We start from the raw sequence: 15,459 nt of genomic DNA, 5'->3' as shown, positions 1-15,459 counted from the left end.
TCAGATCCAATGATGGACAATGGGCATATATTGGTAGTGTTCTCTTAAAACTGTAAATTAAAGAAATATGGTACAATATCTGTTATTTCTTTTGACGTTTTATCGAATAGCTATGAAGTTTAGTAATATTTTTTGGTAATAGCTCATTTTATGTTGGAAAGATTCTTTATCCATAAAATAAAAGAATTCTAATTTAGAATCAAATTTTTTTAATCTTAATTTTTTATTTTAATGGTATATTCTGCACCTATTTAGTTCATTATGAAGATTTCATTTAAGTGACATTAATTTAAGCTAGTGTACCATTTTGAAATTTAAGCATCGATTTTGTTTTTCATTTTTCTAATTTTGTACTCTTCTAGTTGTTCGCAATATTATTATTTACATTTGTTGTTTTCATATTGGTATTTTGTGTTCCATATGTTTGATTCCTGCAAATCATCCTTTGTATTCTCTTGTTAACGTATAAATTCCCATGGTTTCCTTTGTTCTGCTTCTCACCATTTCCTTTGTTTTCTGTTATCTTATAAACATTTTGCCATTTACTTTGGATGCCAATTGTGACATCATTTGTCACAATCAGTATCCAAAATAGCTATTGTTCTTTAATTTAGGCTGGGACTTTTCCATAGCTTTCTATAATGTATAATTTTGTTAATGTGGTGTTCACTGTAGTGTACATCTACTGTAGTTTAATGCTAATTTAAAAAAGTACACAAGTAATTTGTTATGATTACTTTTTTATCTTCATTGTGGATATAAAACTAGGTTTGAATTATAGAAGGATAATTCATGATGATTATTATTATTATTATTACTACATGACACCTCCAATAAGTCCAATGACTCATTGAGGGAGGGCACTTTTCCTACAACTGTCTCCACCAGTTAATTCACCAATTACAGCGAACCACCACTACCATCATTAGTATTTTTGTCTGTAAATTGTGATAAGAGTTCAGATATCTTTTTACATATTCTTGACTTAGATCAATGAGTTGATCAGAAAGTTGAATTCCAAAAGTTTGAAAAATTGTGAACTGAAGTACTTGCCCTACCATTATTCGCTGGTGTTGTGATATCTAAGAAAAATTCACCGGTTTTGTTTGGACCACAGCTGGTCCAAAAACAGGCAGATTAATTGTTAATTTTTGCTTAATGCATACACCCAGTGTAGAGTTAACAGATTTATTTTAAACATTATCAGTTGCAGAAAGCAAACATTCTATAGCTAATTTCAATAGTAGTGCAAAATGTTAGCCATAATAAATAAGTTTCTGGATTGGATCAAAAGTCTAGTTTGGAAAGAAGAAATGGAACTGACGTTAGTTGGTCTGCAGTATTCTGGAAAGACAACATTTGTGAATGTGATATCATCTGGCAAGTTCTGTGAAGATGTGATACTGTTGATATTTAACATGCGTAAACTTACAAAAGGAAATGTCACCGTTTAAATATGGAATGCTGGTGGACAGCCAAGATTTAAAAGCATGTAGAAAAGGTATTGCAGAGGTGATAATGCCATATTATACATATGGTAGATGCTGCTGATCATGAAAAAATTGAAGCATGATCTGTTGGATAAGCTGCAGCTAGCTGGTATACCCGTCTTAGTTCTTGTTAACAAATGAGATTTATCTAATGCTCTGGAAGAAAATGAGCTTATTGGACAGATGAAACTTTCAAGCATTCAAGACAGTGAAATTTGCTACTATTCTGTTTCTTGCAAGACGAGAGATAATACTGATATTATGCTTCAGTGGCTCATTTCCCATTCCAAGAGTGAAAGTCACGGAAGTTTCTGTATTTCCTAGTCCTCTGAAGTCTGTGCTCAGATCTAGCATTCTGAAGTAAGGGCACTACTGGACATGTGGCACTGGCCTTGGATAGACCTGTCATGGCCACTCACTTGACACCGTGGGATCACCTATGAAAATGGACAAGGCTGGACTTTGTTTAACATACTCTCATATTAAGACATCAGCCAAGGCCAGACACTTCTGTAAACTTTCCCAGCTTCACTTGTTTCTTTCCTTGTATTTCAGATTATTTGGAGTTTGTGCCATTTGCTCCATTATCTGGTAACTCAGTCATTTCCCCATCTTCATCTTTGCCTATTATTTCTTATTTGCCCCTTTGTGATGTATATTTTTTCTTTCAGTTTCTCAATGTTATAATCATGAATGTAATAGCACATTGGATGTATTTATTGATTACAGAGAAAGTAGCTATAAGAAAAAAATTCTACAGTGAAGTTTACTGATCTGTATAGGTCTTTTTAAGAGCAAATAATAACAAACAGATATTTATATTAAACATTTGACATTATCATCATCATCATCAATTTCCTGCCATGTACCCTCAAGGGGTGTACAGGATATGATAGTACTACAGGAAAAATTTACATCATTACTAACTTCCTATCTACAATTTTACTCCAAATCAGTCTGTTACTTGTCAAGACGCCAACATTATCAGATCTTATATTTCTATCCTCTAAGGCACTTTGTACGGTATCAATCCACCTATATCTTGGTCTTCCTCTGGGTCATTTTCCTGCCAACCTGACAGAGAACACTTGTTTTGCTAATCTTTCCTCACCCATTCTGTTTAAGTGACCATACCACCTGAGATTAGCTCTGCTAACACATTCTTCCTGGATGACGACAATGTCAAGTTCTTTCCTAATATCATCATTTTTAATATGATGTTGCGATTGTTGCCATCTGTTCTTACCTATAATTTTTATCAGGACTCTCATATCTCCGGTCTCTAGTCTTTGGTCAAGTGTTTTACTTCTGACCTAGCTCTCAGAGCTATAAGTTAAAACTGGTTTGAACACTGTAGGAAGTCAATTGAATTTATTCAATTGACTTCCTACATACCAGCTTTGTTGATTCTGTTGTCTATTTCTATATTTAATTTGCCATCTTCAATAAAAATCGTGCCTAAGTGGCTGAAATGTTTTACTTGTTCCACAAGTTCTCCATTCACAACACGGTTGACATTTTCAATGATTCTACCTATTTTCATTGTCTTTGTATTGCTGACCTTCATACCATATCTATTACAACAGTTATTCAATTTAGTCAGAGAATCTTGCAGACTTGTAGCAGATTTATTTAGAAGCATAAAATCGTCCGCATAAAGCAAAGAGCTGACATTAACATCTCCAATTTTGATATCATGTTTAATACCACTTTCCTTCATAATGTGATCCATATAGATAATGAATAACAGAGGAGATAATGTACATCCTTGTCTGCATCATTTAACATTAAACCATCTCCCTATACTTCCTTCAATTCTAATTGCTGACCTTACAGCTCAAATAAAGACTAAGTATTGCTTGATATAATGTCCCATTAACACCATATAACTGTAGCGTATTGACTAGTTTCTCTCTTGGCACCTTGTCATATGCCTTTTCCAAATCGATAAAACTTAAATATAGATCTTTGTTATATTCCCATGATTTCTTCACTATTTGTCGTAAAGTGAAGATCTGATCCTGACAGCCTCTATTTGACCTGAATCCTGCTTGTTCTTCACCAAGCTTTTCTTCCACAATTCTTCTCAACCGTTTCTCAAGTATATTTGCATATATATCTTACCAGGAACACTCAGTAGGGGAACCTCTGTAATTCTCACATTCAGTTTTATTTCCCTTTTTATATATGGGTACTATGAGAGCTTTATTCCAATCATTGGGAATTCGTCCCTCTGTCCAGGCATTCTGAACTATGCAGTGCAGCCACTGTAAGACTTTTATACCACCATACTTCAGCATTTCTGTCGAATATCATCAACTCCTGCTGGCTTTCCACATTTCAAGCCTTTGATGGCTTTTTCTACTTCAAGCATGGATATGTATTCCTGACTGCATGCCTGGTCAGTGTTTTTTTATCACTGTGCTGTCATCACTGCTTGTTTCATTTAGCAGTTTTCTATGTTCTTGCCAAAGTCCTCCCATGACTTTTGTTTAGCTAGTTTTACACACTGTTTAGCTTTCTTACATTTGTCTCTGTATTCTCTAAGAGCACAATCTGACTTATTTGCCAGGAACGCTTGATATGCTTTCTTCTTTTCCTTCACTGCTTCTTTAACTTCCTGTGTACACTATGGGGTTCTAATTTTTCTATCCTTGCAGATAACTTCACCACATGCCTCTCTAGCTGAATCTATCAGGGTTTTCTTCAAGGCTTCCCATTGAATCTCCAAGGTTTGATTCCTGTTCTCCAACTCTTTCATTTTTTCTTCAATAATCTTTGTGTATATTAGTCTACAGTTTACACCTGAGAGCTGCTCAACTTTTATTCACTTTAAAACTTTCTTACATGTTATTCTTTTCAATATGAAATTCAATTTTATCCTGCTCAAGACCAAATAGTGATCACTTCCAATTTCAAATCCTCTGTACACTCTGGTGGCTTGCACCAGGGGGAAAACATCACTATCAACAATAACATAGTCAATGACACTTTTCTTATTCCTTGCTTCTTCTCTCTATGTGAATTTGTTGAATTTTTATGTTGGAACATGGTGTTAGTAATAACCAGTCCATGTCCTGAGTAGAAATCCAACAGGTATTTGCCATTATTATTAGCTTTGCTCTTTTCTCCAAATTTTCCCAAAATATTTTTGTATGTCCCATAATCACTTTCTACTCTGCTATTAAGATCTCCAACAAGGACAACTTTTCCTTTTTCATTGTGTCAGTAGCTTTCTCTTGAGCCTCAAAAAATTCTTCCACTTCTACCTTAGTAGAGCCTTCTGTGGGACCATAGGCACAAATAAGTCTCATTGTCCGGTTCCCCATTCTCATATTTGCCCACATCACTCTACTTGAGACTGCCTGCCATTCAAGAAGATTAGCCTCATATTTTGTGTTGAATACTATGGCTACTCCTTCTTTTCCTTGACTGTCATTGCCTGAATACTGTATGGAAAATCACTTCTATTTTCCATATTAATCTAATTATTAATAATCCTTTTCCAAGTTATTTATATACACACACACACACACACACACTGAAGTGCCTTTGTATTAGGGATAGGAGATGCTATGCAACTTCGAGTGTTGCAAATAGTTAACTGTCAGTGTTGGCTTTCCCAAGCATTCATCATGAGAAGTGTAATGGGAAAGGCACAGGATGTAGATGCATTTGACAGAAGGCAGATCATAGGTGAATAATTGATGGGTCACTCGATCTCCAAAATTGTCAATGAACTTGAAATTTCTCGTATGACAATTTCAAGAGTGTTCCGGGAACATGAAAATTCTGACAAAAAAAAAAAAAAAGCACCTGCACAAACTGCAAAGGACAACCAGCCTTGAATGATCGTGGGCTTTGCTGTCTGACTTGCATCCTATAGACTGATAGCGGCCAGACATCTCAAATCACTTCCCATCTGAACAAAGATTACAGCTGGAAAGTCAGTGCATGGACCGTGCAATGTTTAATTCACTGACTCAGCTTCGGGAGTCGCTGACTTACGAGGGTTCCACTTCTAACGGCATGACACTGGGCTGTGAACACTCTTGCATGGGCAAAAGAACATCGAAACTGGACAATTGAAAATTGGCAATGTGTAGACTGGAATGATGAATCGCGATTTAAACTTCGTAGCACCAATGGGAGACTGAGGATATGGCATTTATCCCATTAAGCCATGGATCCTGCATGTCAAGTTGTAACTATACAAGGTGGTAGTGTCTCAGTGATCGCCTGGAGTATCTTCATAGCAGAACTCATAGCTGACCATTTACACCCATTTATGTCCATCATTCATCTCATGGGTCTAGGCAGGCTACTGCTTGGTTCCAGGAGCATTCTGTTGACTTTGAAATAATGAAGTGGCCACATAGGAGCCCTGATTTAAATCCCATCGAAAATCTTTGGGATACTGTCGAGCAGAGTGTTCGAGCCCGCATCCTATCACTGCCGAACTTGAACAATATGTTCAAGTTCGACGGCTCTGGAGGATGCATGTGTTGCCATATCTGTGAAATATTTTCTCAAGCTTGTGGAGCCCTTGCCTCGTTGTGTGGCAGCCACGACCAGGGGCAGGGGGAGGTCCAACACGTCACTAGGTAGCTATCCTTAATTCTATGGCACTTTAGTGTGTGTATATGTGTGTGTGTATATATATATATCATTCACATCTCCTTTTCTTCTTCTGTTCATAAGGCACTGCAAATTGCATTCCTTCAATGTCTTCATATGATATTGCAGGGACCTGACACTGTCTTAGTGAATCTTCTCTGAACACTTTGTGAGATATCTTCATCCTTTTGAAAACCAGGTGGCCAGATCTGTTCATAAGTAGTCTACTTGATCAAAACATTTCAACAAAGTAAACATGACCTCTTTGCTTCTGCATGTTAAGATCCTCTTCCTTATAATCTATTGCGATATTATCAGTTTTAGTAATGTGACCTCCTAAACTGGAAAACTTTGTCACACACACCAACCACTCCCAGATCTCTCATCTTCTCCACCTCCTTCAAAAATTTCCCATTAATTGTATAATCTGTATCCCATCCTTGCCTGCCAAATTTCAGTTTCTTACACTTTGCAATGTTAAACTAGCAGCTGTACTTCCCATAGTTCTTCCTAGCTTAACGTTATTTACAAGCTGCATGTGTTATTTTCAGTTAAGCCTATCCTAATATCATTAACATAGAAGTTAACAACAATAGTCCCACAACAGAACCCTTTGCTGCACAACAAGTGACCTTTTTTGGGATACTACTTCTCTACACACACACACACACACACACACACACACACACACACACACACACACACACACACACACACACACACACACACACACACACACGTGCTGTTACCTTGACAGCCAGTCCTTTAATTCAACTCACCAGTCCTTTATCCAATTCCATCCGTTCCCATTTAGTTATCAGCTTGTCATGTATCAGTCTATCAAAAGTCTGAAAAATTCAAGTATACCCTCTATATATGTATCACCCTCATCCAGTTAATTTGTCATCTTATTTAAGCAGGTTGCTAAAACATGAACTCCCTTTAACAAACCCATTACAGTGAATGCTGTTATCATTCCAGTTCTGAATCCTAGCCCTCTCCAACACCTTAACCATGATCCCAGATTGGTCTGTAATTTGTAGCATCAGGCTTATGTCTCCCTTTGTGAATGTAACAATTTTGCCTCTTTCCAATCCTTTACAATTTTCCTGTTACAAGGATTGACTGAGACTCTCAACTCTTGTGTACCCTATGTTAATTATTTCCTAAGATAGTTTCCCCTCAAAAACTCAAATTCATTGTCATTATTCCCAATGATATCTCTTCATTGCAATTGATATTACCATAATTGAAACCATCCATAATTATCATCCTTCACTTCATCACTAAGCCAATTTGTCTCCAACCTCCACATTTCCCTGGCCTATAGCAGCATTCAACCAAATATGTCACTCTGTCAGTATCTGCCTTACCATACTGCTTAAAAACCACTGCTAGTATTTTCCCATTGTATCTTGATCTTATGTGGATATAATTCTTTTGATATCTTCAACAGCACCCCCCCCCTTTTCCCCCCTCCTTATGAAAAACACGATGCCCTTCCATTTTAATTTTCCATCATGATATCGAAAACAATCCAAATAAGTGAAATCACGTTTCACTTATTCTAACTATTTTCATGCAAGTAAATTCAGTTATTGCAATAATTTCATCCTCTTTTATTTCTTGGTCTATAATCAGCTACTCATGTCATCTGTGACTTCTTCACACTTGCTTCTGTTTACTCACTTTTGATATGCTGACCAATCATATGCCTGCATTCATTACTCCTTTCAGAATCCAGTCTTGAAGTCAGGGAGGATTTCTTCCTCCCTGACTTCCACTGTTTCCGGCTTGCATTTCTGTTCTCACATTCCCATTTCTCACACTACCATCCTCTCCATTCACAAACACTTCAGTCTCATCTGCTCTACTCTTCTTTTATCACTTTTGACTTTCTCAGATCCCCTTGTTCAGTTATTCATTGCACTTTAATAGTCTCTAGTCACCAAATCCATTTAAATGCAATCCATTACATTTATATAATTCCATTTGTCCCTCAAATGCATTTCACATGTCAATAAACCACCCTTTTCTCTTCACACAGCTTTGCTAGCATACATTCTTTATATTTCCTTGCTGCCTCAAATTATCAGTCACACCTGGGCTACACACTAACTATGCTTCCTAAGATACTGTTGTTTTTCTCTCTCCTCAATCTCTTGATATTCGTCCTAATATTGTCTCTTTGTTCAACCAAATCATTAGTTTCTGCAACCACCACTAACCTCCTTGCATATTTATTACTTCTCATATTCACAGCATCAGTCATCCATCGCATGTTATAATGAGGGAATCTCCACACACTGCTACTCTCAAGTCATTTTGCCTTCATTAACTGTAAGCTGAAATTACACAAAAATTGTGAGCCAACTTACTAGCAACCTCAACAGTTACAACACATTCAATCTCATTGATCAAAATAAACAAAATTTTACTGAAATGCATGCAGTTTTTCACCAATATTATAGACAATGAAATTTCCTTGATTTGAGCATTTCTACTAGCATCCTCCTCCTGATTTAACCTGGAAGACATTGAAATGATACTTGTGTTTTTGCATTTATATATGTTGCTTAATCTGTGTGACATATTTCATGATAGCTTTCATCCTTATTTTATTTTGCTATGGCACATGTAGACAAAAGTTTTCAGAAACATGGATAAAAACAAGAACATTATTTCTTGTCAAGAGGAGAAGAGAAAAACACTGGATAGTTTCTTGTGATACTGTTGGGCAGTCCCAGTGTAAATGTGTTAGAAACAATCTTACTTCATATATGTGATTAATCTGAGCATGTACCAGCATTTCACCTCAACTCTTACAAAACTAGTATGAAAATTTAAGCAAGAGGATTTTTTTTTTTCAAATTTTATTATTAGCTTGTCTCCTACATTTATGATGTTAAATCATTAATAAACATTCTTATTTTATTGAGTCTTATAATATTTTTTTTTCTCCTCTTGCTCTAGGAATGACCTATACAAATCTTTGTTTGGAAGAAGACTGTGTGCCTCATCTGTATAATATAAAATGTGTATAAATTTCTGTACATAAGAATAAATTTATTTATATTTATTCAAGATCTAAATGACAATGTTGCTTTCTGATTTGAATTGTATTATGCTGCAGCATACATCATTTTTTCACTCAAAGCTTGTATCAGCCAGATGGTCTGACTTTATCTTTTTTTTTTTTAACTTCCACCCATTAAAGGTTTTGGTATAAACATATATATATATATATATATACACACATTAGTACTGTTGTTGGGCTAAGGAGTATTGTTGTTGTTTTTTTTTCTCCCGATTTTATTAATTTTATATTTTTGTATCTTTTAATTTATTTTGTGCTTAGTCTGGAAACCCTGCTCTAGAGACCAAACAATTTTTCCAAGCCACTTCAGACAGGTCTCGGTCTGGCACCAGATGATGAAAATTCATCTTCCACCTAAGGACAGTTACAAATACCTACATCCACAATGGGCAAACCCACAGTATTTATTTGTTGAAGAGTGTTGAAGTATGCCAACCAGAGCATACTGTAAACATTTTTACTATAAACATCCAGTAAAATTTTTAATGAACTTAATAATTATGGGAAAAGAAGAAAATTCTATAAGAAAATGATTGCAATTGTAGTTACATTAATAATTACAATACAGTCATACCCCGACTTACGCGGTTTCTTATATGTACGTATTCCCGTCCTGCTTCACGCCTCGCCAATAGTCGTATCTTTCAGGCACCAGCTGCATTTGCCAGTGTCGCACATGCTGTGAACACGCACTGACGTGTTTTGCATGGTCTCCATTCATACACGATTTTTATAGTCTACAAACCTTGCGATTGTTTAATGTTATGTTCTGATAAAAATTTTATCACATAAAAGATAATAATGTCACCCAAAAGAAGCAAGTCCGATTTTTCTACTGCTAGCAAGAAAAGAAAAACATTGACTTTGGAAACAAAAACTCAACATTATTAAGGATTTTGAAGGCGGAATGAATATTTGTTGTAGCTAGCAAAGAAGTTCGATCTACAGGAATCCACAGTAAGAACAACCATAAAAGAAAGGTTTACAGATTTTGGAGGACATAGATTCTAACGAGGAACAAATTGTAGCCACAAGGCAAGGAATAAAAAAATCATTAGCTTGCTATGAAGAAATTTTGCGTGACAAGAAAAAGACATGCTGTCAGACGAATCTATTAGATTTTATGAAACCATCAACATCGAAATAACTTTCTTTTTTTATGTACGAAAAACTACAATTATGATTATATTTCTTAAAAAATATAGGTGTTTTTGTAAACCTTGGGTCCCAATCGTATGTTTGTATATATAAAGTACATGCAAAATTATACCCCGAGTTATGAGAATTCGACTTGCACGTTTTTTGTTGGTCCCACCTACCGCATAACTTCGGAGTTTTACTGTATATGATATAGTATTATTTTAATATAATAATAATATAATACAGTACTGATTAGCCAAGTGGTTGTGTAGATGCTCTCTAACCAATAGTTCGTAGGTTTGAATCCTATCATGAGCAAGGATGTTTGTTATTGTCTTTAAGTGGGAGGCAAATTTCATTGCCTGATAGGATAACCATTACTCTGTTTATTGGAGGCCCAGAATGGTTTGAAAAGGTTCTGTTTGGTCTCTGGAGCAGGATTTTTGGTTTATACTAAAATACTACTAATAATAAATCCTTAGTCTATCAATGTAGGTTTACAGATCTTTTGTGGATGGGAGTTACAAAAAAAAAAAAAAAGAAAAAGAAAAAAAAAGTAACATTGAATACTGAATAATCTAAACCCTCCAAACCGTGAAATGTATTTGAGTAGAACTCAGATTAATCTGCTCTATAATGGAAAGAAAATAAAAATCAGTAAGAAAGCTCAACAAAAATGGAGTGTTACCAGTCTCAATTCCTTTCTTTTAGCTACATTCAGAACAGGTGTTCTGGATGAACCAGGAAACATCCATTTTGACTATATAAAAAATATGAAACTTGAAAGAAGATTGGAGCCTGAATTCTTTTCATTCCCACAGAATCTGGTGACCAGAATTGCACACAGTAGTTGTTGTGACCTCATTAGGAGAACAGATACTTTTACAAAACAACACATTCTGTCATTTTGTAAAAGTATCTCAAATCAAAATGCTACAATTTGCTAGGGCATCAGAGAAATTATAGAATTCTTACTTGCTTATTAGGCAGGATATGAATTGTTACCTATGTGTGTGCACAATACGTCTCAGAAAATCATCAGAGCTATATACAAGTAGTTGCGGCTCGTGACTTGAAATCGTGGGGATGCTCAACTTTCGAAATATACATACACACTGTAAGTACAGTGCATACGTGTTTGGATAAAATATCAAAATTATTGTAAAAATTTTTAAAAAAATTAAACATGAAAAAATATTGTTTATTATCGATAAAATTATACAGTTTGGTATAATTCAAATTTACTTAAAATATATTCTTCTTGTTTTGTGTTTCATGAAAAAAATATTGTTTATTATCGATAAAATTATAGTTTAGTGTAATTCAAAATTACTTTAAAGTAAAATCCATTATCATAACTCCAATAATGTTCTAAAATAAAAACTATTACAAATGTTATGTCTTTAATTGTAATGTCCAAACATTTAAAGAGACGGAGTAAATACGATAAGCACTACGAACACTACTACTACTGGTGCAAACTGCATATAAACAACAGTGGATCTGCGTGATGGACAGTGCCGCATTACGCTAATAGCTCGCATCTCACTATGACATGCATATGCTTGCACGCGTAGCAATATGACACTATGGTAAACACAGTGCTGCTAGCATCCTTCGTCCTCCTAAGTGCTGCAAGATGGATTTTTATTATTTTTTATACAAAATAAGAGAATTGTATAGGATTGTTGATAAAATTAAATATTACAAGCAAATATAAATAAATTAATAAATATATTTATATATCGAGAAAAATTGGGGGTACTGCAATTCCGCAGTGCCTATGCACGGAACCGCCCCTGTATACAAGGGGAAATAATCTGTTGGTTTTAGGCTATAAATGTAACTGATAATTAAGATGGTTTCTGTCTGCATGGTATATTTAAGTTACTAGATGTGTTGTGAATGCATTTGCTAAATATGTTTAAACTTTGTTAAATGAGACAAATTATTTAAACACTATATTAAATGCAAATCCCCATACACACAAATCCACATTATACTGCACAGGAAAACAAAAGTAGAAATTTTATTATAGCACTAAATACAGTATGTCCTGACAACTGCTTTCAAAGTACTTGATAAAACAAATATAAGAATTTTCGAAGATTTTCCTTCTATTCATTTATCCCAAGAAAGAACTTCCTTAGTTTTCAGAGGTTATTTCCAAGAAAATGCTCACTATTTCTTCAATCTCTTTTTATTTTTGGACCTGGGATTAAAAAAAAAAAAAGAATAAGAAATCATGAGGCTTTAAATTGTAGATCCTTTTATTCTAAAATCTGTTGATATATCAATGACTTCCTTTCAGAATTTGTGATATGCCATATTATCATCATCAGATTTCTGGCATGTACCTTGATACAGGATATGATGGTACTGCATGAAAAAGTTGCATCGTTACCAACTTGCTGTTAGCAATTTTTCTTCAAACTAATCTGTTATCTGTCAGGGCTTTACTATTATCATATCTTACATTTCTGTCTTCAAGGCACTTTTTACTGTACTGATCCATCCAAATCTTGATTTTTCACGTAACTCGGCTCTCAGATCCATAAGTTTGAACACTGTCTTGTGTACAGCTAGTTTTGTGTTTTGACTAATTTCTCTCTTATTCTATAGAAATTTATTCAGTTGACTTCCTGCCATATCAGCTTTACTAATTCTACTTTCTATTTCCAAATTTAATTTGCCATCTTCACTAAAAATTGTGCCTAAATAGCTGAAATATTTTACTTGTTCTATAATTTCTCCATTCAGGATGCAGTCAATGTTTTCTATATTTATGCCCATTTTATTTGTCTTTTTCTTGTTGATTTTCATACCATATTTATTACAACAGTTACTCAATTTAGGCAGGGAATCCTACAGACTTGTACTGGCTTTAGAAGTATAACATCATCTACATAAACAGCTGAGATTAACATCTGCAATTTTTATATCAGGTTTAATACCACTTTCTTTTATAATGTGATCCATATAGATGATGAATAACAGCAAATATAATGTGCATCTTGTTTCACACTTGATTTAACATCAATTTCCTGTATCTTTTTCATTTCTAACTGATGACTCGCACTCAAATCATAACATCATAATATAACATGTCCAATGTCCAATTTACACCTATTATGTATAGCGTTTATATAGCTTTTCTCTTGGCATCTTGTCATATGCCTTTTCCAGATCTATAAAACTTAAATACATATCCTTGTAATATTCCTGTGATTTCTTAACCATTTGTCCTAAAGTTAAAATCTGATCCTGACAACCTTTGTGTGGCCTGAATCCAGCTTGTTCTGGATTCAGGCCAAACGTTTCTCTCCAAGTTTCCCTTCCACAATTTTCTTAACCATTTCTCAAGAAAAGTTGCATATAACTTACCAAGAACTTACCAGTAGGGAAATTACTCTATAATTCTCACATTCAATTTATTTCCCTTTTTTTATAGATGTGTACTATGAGAGCTGTACTCCAATCATCTGATATTTGACCCTCTACCCAAACCCGAATTATGCAGTGCAACCACAGTAAAACTTTTATACCTCCATATTTGAGCATTTCTGGACAAATATCATCTACTCCAGCTGCCTTGTTTTTGATGGCTTGTTCTACATTGATATGTATTCATGTTGAGTGCTTTCAAAGTAATTACTCGAGACATCTAGAATATCTTTATCTTCAGTTTTCTTGTCACCTTTATCATCTCTGATTCCTTTTACAGTACTCTTTCCTCCACTTCTAAGCTGCAACAGCATATTTTGGCTCCTTCCTGATATTATATTTACTTTCTATGTTCTTCCCATGATTTCTGTTTAGCTAGTTTTGTATAGTGCTACACTTTCTCACATTTTTCTCTGTATTCTCTAGGAACTTTCAGTATGCTTTCTATTTTTCTTGACTGCCTCTTTAACTTCCTGAGTTTGTCAATTCTGATTTTTCTGCCCATACAGACAACCTCACTACATGCCTTTCTGGCTGAATCAATATTTTCTTCACTGTTTGCGACTGAACTCCAAGGTTTGGTTCTTGTTTTTGAAATCTTTCATTTTTTCTTGAATAATATATGTATAATTTAGGAACATTTAACCTCTGAAAGCTGCTCAACTTTAATTTCATTTTAAAACTTTCTTACTCTTCTTTTCAATATCAAATTCAATTTTAACCTGCTCAACACTAAATGGTGATCGCTTCCAGTGGGAACATCACTATCAACAGTAACATAGTAAGACTTTTCTTGCCATATTATAGGAATTAGAATTTTCTCTAGTAAATGAAATCAAAGAAAGCATATGATTATTTTATAGAAGTAAGGACTATGGTGTGTATGTGTGTCTACTCCTATATAATTTTCATAAATCTACTCCTATATAATTTTCATGAAAATTCTGCTGAAAAAAAATTCAATCCAGAATGCCACATATATTAGATAATTTGTAAAAATGTGCCCGACTGATCCGTAAGTGACCTGATATATATATATATATATATATATATAATGAAGTGCGCTGTGTTTGGCCTGACCTGCCAAACACAGCGCAATGTGAATGTGCTAATATAAATATATCTACTAGAAGTATGACTCATCACAGCTGTGATCCCATTTACAATTTTATCAAATATTTTGGTCTATTTGGTGATTATAAATTAAAAGTTATGGCGGTAAAAAAATATATAATACCAAAAGAAAACATGAAGTGCGTTTTAGAACCTCTAACCAACCTGTGTAATATAATAAATCAACTTTTCTACAGAATTGGGCATCTATATGAAGTTGGGTTGTTTCTGCATGAATATATTATTATTATTCCTGATACCTCCAAGGAGTCCGAGGGCTCATCGTGGGTGGACACCTACAACTATCTTAACCACTGCACTGAACCTTTACTACGAATCATCTCCAACGCCATCTACCACCCACCATCACCATAACTAGTATTTTTTGTCTGTAAATTGCATTCTGAAGTGCTGATTTGTTTGTATGTGGGATGAAAAACCCAAGTTTCTGGGAGAAAAAACCCTGCTACCTCCGTATGAGATTGGCTAACTCACTCACCTTCGATTGAAATCATCCAGATAAAGATTCCTCCCGTCGCGACTAACTCCTTACCATAT

The 15,459-nt window shown here is 34.7% G+C and overlaps 1 protein-coding gene and 1 pseudogene across 5 annotated transcripts in view; both read left to right on the top strand.

The window, feature by feature from the left end:
- The window catches only part of Aatf (Apoptosis antagonizing transcription factor), a 236,731-nt gene extending 227,545 nt beyond the window's left edge, over nucleotides 1-9,186 (top strand). For all 5 annotated transcript variants that reach the window (XM_090405096.1, XM_090405095.1, XM_090405093.1 and 2 more), the window contains one exon: nucleotides 9,081-9,186. In XM_090405096.1, coding sequence (XP_090261222.1) covers nucleotides 9,081-9,135 — 55 coding nt within the window. In that variant the 3' untranslated portion in view covers nucleotides 9,136-9,186. The remainder of the gene's footprint in view (nucleotides 1-9,080) is intronic.
- Nucleotides 1,254-1,814, top strand: LOC150099057 (ADP-ribosylation factor-like protein 8B-A pseudogene; annotated as a pseudogene).
- Nucleotides 9,187-15,459: the final 6,273 nt, after the last annotated feature.

Source organism: Typopeltis vanoorti, chromosome 15 (genome assembly GCF_054136105.1).
Source record: "Typopeltis vanoorti isolate ZY-2024b chromosome 15, IOZ_Tvanoo_1.0, whole genome shotgun sequence".
Lineage (NCBI taxonomy): Eukaryota > Metazoa > Arthropoda > Arachnida > Uropygi > Thelyphonidae > Typopeltis > Typopeltis vanoorti.
This window is presented reverse-complemented; position numbering and strand designations above follow the sequence as displayed.